At 35.4% G+C, this 7,974-nt stretch overlaps 1 protein-coding gene across 48 annotated transcripts in view; it reads left to right on the top strand.

Moving 5' to 3' along the window:
- The window catches only part of PTPRD (protein tyrosine phosphatase receptor type D), a 507,941-nt gene extending 500,275 nt beyond the window's left edge, over positions 1 to 7,666 (top strand). For all 48 annotated transcript variants that reach the window (XM_075317015.1, XM_075317121.1, XM_075317166.1 and 45 more), the window contains 3 exons: positions 339 to 493; positions 2,325 to 2,460; positions 4,051 to 7,666. In XM_075317015.1, coding sequence (XP_075173130.1) covers positions 339 to 493; positions 2,325 to 2,460; positions 4,051 to 4,119 — 360 coding nt within the window. In that variant the 3' untranslated portion in view covers positions 4,120 to 7,666. The remainder of the gene's footprint in view (positions 1 to 338; positions 494 to 2,324; positions 2,461 to 4,050) is intronic.
- Positions 7,667 to 7,974: the final 308 nt, after the last annotated feature.

Below are 7,974 nucleotides of genomic sequence, written 5' to 3' on the forward strand. Positions count from 1 at the left end.
GTTTTTAGTGAGCGTCTGAAGCTGAGTAGATGATTGAAAATGACACCTTGACATCTTGTCCCACAAACAATAAGCCCCCAAAATGTTAATGGAAAAATAAAAAAAAAGTAATGGCTTTTGAATGAAGGGGAGAAAAAGAAGTACAATTGTGAAAGTTAAAGGGGTACAAACATTTTTCGCCCAAGCCATATTTAAACATTTAACAAATTTGTAGGTTACGAACATGCCCATTATTTTCCCCTTTTTTTGGTAGCTGGCAAACTATAGTGGACAATTCAGCTTTTTTTTTTCTAATGACTTGCATCTAATTTAACATTCAATACTGTATGTCTTTACAGGATGGCCAATCACGGACAGTAAGACAGTTTCAATTTACTGACTGGCCAGAACAAGGGGTGCCAAAGTCTGGAGAAGGATTTATTGACTTCATCGGACAAGTTCATAAAACAAAAGAACAATTTGGACAGGATGGCCCAATATCTGTCCATTGCAGGTAAATCTACCATTTTCACTCAAAATTTTTTACATTCATTTAATTTTTTCATAAAAGTAAACAAAAAGATTTCTGACAAAGGTCTTCACAATCCATCAAGGAATCATCCATTCAAGGATGTTATCTTTTCACTGCGACATACAGGTCAAAAGTCAAGTGAAGGTCAAGACCTAATCATTGGATAAAATTGTTTTTGGATGAAAGGGTTTGGAATAAAATACATTGATATAAGGAATTTTTTATATTATGTGTTTATTTGTCATTGTCAGAGAATCACAATAGTGAGTTAAAAATAAAATAAGATTGTGATCACTTTCAATCAATCTATTGTAAAGATCAACAAATCTGTCTGCATGGTTACGATATACAATAAGGTAGCCCAGTTCAGTGCAATGATGTACAACAGGGTATATTTTGGAGGGATGGAAATGGGCCACTGAAGTTGTTTCTCTTGATTTAAGTTCTATCAATCATCTTAATGAACTCCTTGAAAGTACAAGAGCCATCATAATTTCCATGTTTCCATCTCCATGTTTCACCATGATAACACCTTGGATAACCTCTTGCTTTATTCACTGTGATTTTTGAAACTGAGGCCTTCAATTCTATCTTCATCTTAACCCATCGTGTCTTAAATTCATCTGTCACTTATAATAACATTGAAAGTTAATGGAAGCTGAACAATCAATAATCAATCACTGGTCTTTCCATCCTAAATCATCTTGCACATTATGGAAAACTTTTGAAGTTGAAGGTATTTACTTTAGAAAACAAAATATTCCTACCTGATATTTGTGACATCAGGGCTTGCCTCCCAGCATCTGTTGCCAGGCTTTGTCGCACTCTCATCATGGGTAATGTGGGGCGACAGTTGTAGCTTTGTCTTCTCTGTCCACTGCCAGTTATAGTTTTACTTACTCCTTGAGAAGTGTTCCATATCTTGCTTCTGGCTCCCTCTAAAGATTCCTGATTTTGACTATGGCTTGTTTTATGACTAATCTTCTGCCTTGGGATTTTGTTCCTGTATTGACCTCCTGGTTCTGACTCAGCTACCAGACCATTCTTCCAGTCAGTTTGCACCAACAAACAGCAGCTATATTCTTTGCTTCATCCTAGGGGTCTCTGTTAAGTTCAGATCCCTGTATAGGGGTTAAAGGGTGAAGGCCAGGTCATCCCCTGTGATCTGGAATATGGCATAGCTTGTGCCAAGCCTGTTAGTGATAGCCCTCGTTAGAGCTTTAGAGCTAGCAAGAGACCAAAGACAGTGCTCCTATTACAATATTTTTTCAAAGCTTTTATTTTAAATCCATTAGCACAGTAAATTGTTGGATATTCTCCTAACAGGTGCATCATTAATATGCGCAAATTAAAGTCATTGCATGCGGTTTGCACATTAGGGGTACCCAGCTACACACAGTTTTCTTCACCATTTGAAGATGCAATGAAACAGTTTTCTAAGCACTAAGCTAATGATGAAATGGAACCTAACATAGATAAGGAACACTACATGATATAGAACTAATGTTTTCACTATTCGTCTGTAATGGTTACTAAGGTTTTCACAAAAATTCATAGTTTTCAACACCATATTGTCCTGTCTACACTGCCGAGAACAACAGTAGCCTGTTCAGTCTATTAATGATTGTGTAGTATAAATTTGAAGTGGCATCAGCCTATGTAAGCAGGCCAGTAAATATTTTTTCGGTTAACGGTCGCACATTGCAAATGGACTCTATGGCTCTGCCAGATACCTAAAATAAGACATATAAGACTATAATCAGACAGCTTGACTTAATTACACCCCCTTATCATTCTTCTCTTTTTATAATAGTGCTGGAGTTGGCAGAACTGGAGTATTCATTACGTTAAGTATTGTATTGGAAAGAATGAGATATGAGGGTGTTGTAGATATCTTCCAGACTGTCAAAATGTTGAGAACACAACGACCTGCTATGGTACAGACAGAGGTGAGTAAAATTATTACCAAGATGTCCAATTGTCAATAATAGAAGTCGTATAGAGTGTTATAGTAGTGGCGTAAAAGTGTATACAACAGGAAAAAATCATAATGTATTTCAAGTAAATCCTTGGCTTGTTCTTTGCTATTGTGGGCATTAAGATGCAATTTAGTGCAATCAATTCCTAGCTCTCTTGGTTTCAGATGATGAGATCCATTCCTGGCGTTAACATTTAATACATGGCTCATGTTTGTCACTGTAATATAGATATTTGCATTAGGAGCTACTACTATGTTTGCATATGTAAAGAGTGAATAATATTTATTTTGGGCACATATTTCCATTTAAATTTATTTTGATATGACAATATTAAACATCAACACTTTTTTGAACATTATTAAACCACTAATTATAAAGAAAGTAGATCTTTGGGAACTGATAACTTGATAGCAAGCAGCTTATATTTTCATATAATTTGAAGTCTTACATTATGTTGGTATATGTATTTTACCTAGAGATGTAGACAATGTGTAACCCATATAGCTAGATGGCAGCATGGTGGCTCAGCAGCACTGGAGTTCTGGGTTCAGAGCCCTGAAGGTAAAACATGTGCAATGAGTTTGTATGTCCTCCTTGTGTTATCATGGGTTTACTTGCACACTCCTAAGACATCCTAATAGGGAATCTAGATAGTGAGCCCTATTGGAGACAGTAATGATAATATCTGTTAAATCCTATGGAATATGATGGTGCTATATAAGCAAAGCATAATAATCCTAACTTTAATTATATGCCCAAGAAATCAAGTTGTCCTCTGTTTGCAAGATAGGGGATTACATGCTGAGTGCAGGGCATCTGACCTGAAATGAACTGAGGTGAGTATAGCCAGTCTTCACCCAATTATTGTCTGTGGGACTGCTCAGTACAGCCTTTGGCTGTTTCTGGCAATATCATAGACAGTGAATAAGGCAGAGACTAAGCATGTGCACTGCCTCTCCATTTAGGTCAGGTCTCCATATTAACAATGACTTTAGGCTTCATCGGTTGAACCCCCCAACGATCAGCAAGTTATCGCCCATGCTATAGTTAAGGGATCACTTGATTTTTTGGGGGAATAATCCTTTAGTCTTTTGATGAAAGTCTGAAGTCACCCTACGTGACCGCAGACTTCTAAATCCTGACAGTGTGTTCACCGCACAGTTTCAGAACTCACCAGTATTGCACGTGATAGGTGACTTGTATGTAGCCACAAGTATGCAAGTTGCATACTTCCGGACACATTCTGACTAGACGTGCCTGTCTTCTCTTAATTACCAATGAATTGAGAGAAGCTGAGAACATCTAGTGGGCTCATGATCATTTGTATGCAAATTACATGCTTGTGGTCACGTGACTGCTTGCTCTCACCGGCAATATTGGTGAATCTCGACAGCGTGTGGTGTGCATGCTATCAGAGTTCAGAAGTCTGCAGAAACAGATTGACAACTCCTTTAAAGCTAACTGAAAATACATGGATTTAGGGTTTTACTTCATACTGAACATTTAAAGGTTATTTGGTCATTTATGGATTATTTTCCCTTTCTGCTTTTGCTTTTTCAGGACCAGTATCAGTTCTGTTACCGAGCAGGGCTTGAATATTTGGGCAGCTTTGATCACTATGCAACGTAGAAGTTTTGGCCCATCCTGGAAAATTCCTGCAGGCCCTTCAAGATCCAGAGAGCCTCTTCTGAGCCATAAGGTGTGCTTGGGAAGTATTTCTTAACTCCTAGCTAAAGACCAATCACAGCAATTGGATACTTATAAAATAAAAAAAACAACAAAAAAAAAACAAATAAAAACAATTTTTATTCTGGATGGACCAAGAATACACAGATAAATAATCTAACCTAAGCAAATTATATCAATCCTGACTGGTGAGACATCTGAAGGATTCATTTCACCAACCAACATGTCTCAAGGAATAAGCTGGCAATGAAGGAACAATGTGAAATCCACAGAGAACCATTATCTTGTCTGAGACTGCATGAGTGTTCTACAATGAATCTTAGGAATACACAGCGGGATGTTTAATACGTCGGCTTCGGCTTCCTAAGACAAATGCAATCTTTGCAGCGATATCGACCCTTCTCCATCAACGATCACAATAACACGTTAGTGAAAAAATGGGTGGGAAGTGTCTAAAGAAAATCAAAGTCATTTATTTAGTTTTTTAGTATTGTAAAGATACTGCTGACCTGTGCTTCATTACTAACTGTGTAAACTTTATTTTCTTTTTCTTTTTTTTTTTAACAAAAAAAGTTTATAAGGAAGTGAATAAAACATTGCATAACTGTTAATTTTTTCGATCAAGAATTGTATTTTTTTTAATGCGGTAGAACTGTTATATGTAATAACTCTCATTAGAAATAGTCAAACATTCAACATTTTTGCACAAATTTGTGCAGCCCTGACATTTAACCATACCATTATTTTTATCATGTATTTCATTTACACTTTTTTTTGCCATTCTTAATATATATATATATATATTTTTTGCATCGAGACAAGCTATTTTTTCATCTTGTTTGGAATCAACAGGGAGTCGCAAAGTATAAAGCTGCTGCAAACATATATAGAAGTATATATAGATATACACATACATATCTATCTGTTCTTCCATTATTTTCATGATATTGATTAGTGGGAAGATATTTAAGACCCATTTCATCAGCCGGAAGGTTAGCATTTCCAGTGTGTGTTATTTTTTTGTATTTTTCTTTTGCTTTTACCCATAAAGAAATGAGGAATGCACATCAGTGATATTCTGGGTTCACCTCCGTATACATCCACTCACATTTCCATGTGCTCACGTACGTATGTACTTCGCTCCGCCGCTCAATATTTTGAACACTTTAGTGCAATAATGAACCATCTTGTATATTATACAGGATATGTGCATGCAAGAAATGTCAGTGTTTATTAGAGAGAAACTATTGTATTATACGATGTATGAACAGGTCTTTGAACGAATTGTATCCGATCATTTATTATACGTGGTATATGATTACGTATGTCATTTGTAAGATATGTAAAAAAAAACACAAAAAAACAAAAACATACATACATACAAGAAAAAAAAATCAAGGGCAAAGCCAAAAAATAAATCCCCTGTCCTGCTTAATGAAAATAATGTAGAGTCACGGGCAGTTTGTAAATTTTGCTTCCTTTCTTTTGATTTTTTCCTTGCTTTTGCATTTAGAGTGCCTTATATTTGATGCTTTTAAGCAACCTTCTGTTTGACCGTTGCCAATCTATTTCCCCTTGATAATATTATTTCTATATGTTCGGGAAAAATAGAATCAAAACTGCTTTTATTGCGATATATACACAGCTATTTTTTTAACCAATGTCATTATGCAGGAGCTTAGTATTCTTCCAAGCCCTACTATATTAAAAGAAGCGTATTATTTTAGGTAAAGTGTCTATACCTTTTATAACCATTGCGGATATGTGCGGAACTGCACGGCGCAGGCAGGAGCAGTCTGTGAAATTACTAAATGCTTGCGGTATTGCTAAAAACACAATGACCGAGAGAAGCTAATTTATAGATTGCACAAATAAGTATATTGGTAAAGGATGGTATCGCTTGTTGCTAATGAATCCGAATACCCGTAGGCTTTTTTCGGCCCTCTAAATGGCTGCCTCTCCGCGCAACAACGACGGATAGTCATCAATGGCATCTACACCGATATAGGACGCGCTGATGCCTAATAATGTTACCTTGCCCATTTTATTTGTAAATTATATCTTTTATCTTAATTTGCCCAGTCATATTAACGATTGTGATAGGAAAGTCTTGAATTCCGGACTCTTATTTTTTATTTTACATGTGTTCACGTTTGTTTGGCAGCCATTTTGAACTTCAGACTCTGTGAACGGTTGCGTCATAGCACTTTTGTATTAATAATACTAATAATAATAATAATGGAAGGCTACCTCTGATTAAAAAAAAACTATTAAAATAACATAAAAAAAGAATGTGCTTTTCTTGGGGTATCTTCTATTTTCTCATGTAGACAGTATTCTTTATACATGAATTGTTCTATTCTTGTCTGTTAGGTATTGCCATTTATGAACAGAAGTTGTGTTTATCTCTGTTATCGGACATATCATATTTTTATAGACGCGCATTCTTCAGCAAATGTTTTTAAGCGTTGTGTTACAAGTATTTGTTTGCTTCTATCCACTCATATTTAATGTAGCTTCAGTTCCAATCAATGATGTGCATTCCACTTTCTGTTATTAAGTGTACATGGTACATTATTAAAGAAGTATCTTTATCTGCAAAAAAAAAAAACATCAAAGGCAGAAAATGCATTTCTTAAGCATTATTGGTACGGTGCTATTATTTACCTATATCAATATAGTTATGTATAATTTTGTAATTAGTTACATTGAAAAAAACCATAAACATGTTTGTATAGAACTTCATATTAGCACTGTATTTTTGTCTTATTTTTTTCTTTCTTTTTGTCTTAAAATTTTCTTTTTTTATTACTGCATGATAGAGTATTACAAAACTATGACTTAAAGATGGCCCTTTTGGGGAGAAATGCACTTTGGAAAACCTTTGTACTATGCACTGCCCTATTGATTCTACACCCAATGTTATTACTTGAACCCATCTTTAAATAAAAACTAAAAAAAAAACACAACCAATTCTGCAATGAAATTCACATTTGTGTAGATAACACAATACATTGGAAGAGACAGTTTTTGCCTTGAGAAAAGTGCAGCTGCAGATATATTTTTCTCCCTTCGCTCCCGCTGTGATGGCAGATCTTGCTAACACGTCTATTAAATATTTTTGCCCCTGATGCTCCAAAAAGAAATCTGGAAAATTTTGATGACTCCACCTTTTCCATATGTTCTGTGGCTTTGCCATTAAAGCTTGGAGTGTCTTTACAAGAATAAAACAAACTGTGTTCTTTGCTCTCGTTTTGGATGCATAGACTGGAAAAAGTTATAAAAAATAAACTTGTAAAATGGCTTGTTAAAAATACAATTACCTCTACTTAGTAGTACGCGTAAATGTTTTACAAGATGAAAGGCGTGCTTTTTATTTTCTTACTTCGTTACATCGGTGGCGAAAGAAGTCTGTCTGAAAATCAGTCCTTTGCTGACACAAGTTCCATTTGTTACAGATGAATTCTAATAAAAATGTCAGTGTTATGCAGTCCTGGTTATCTTTTCTGAATCTTGGTCTACCACATTGGGGTCAATCCTGGGTATCGAACATAAGCTATGACAGCCTTTCCAATTTCATTGCATCAATAAAGACATATATGTAATTATATAACAGATATGTTAATTCACATGAATGAGCAAGGGTGGTCAAATAGTTGGGTCACTGTCTGATCCTTTTTGACACCATCACATACTTATCTAGTCACTACAGAAAGTGTGCAAATCAAAAATTCCTTAAGGGGTGTAGGCAAGAACATCAGAAGAAAAATAGTGACAGAGACAAATCATATAAATATC

This window comes from Anomaloglossus baeobatrachus, chromosome 1 (genome assembly GCF_048569485.1).
Source record: "Anomaloglossus baeobatrachus isolate aAnoBae1 chromosome 1, aAnoBae1.hap1, whole genome shotgun sequence".
NCBI lineage: Eukaryota > Metazoa > Chordata > Amphibia > Anura > Aromobatidae > Anomaloglossus > Anomaloglossus baeobatrachus.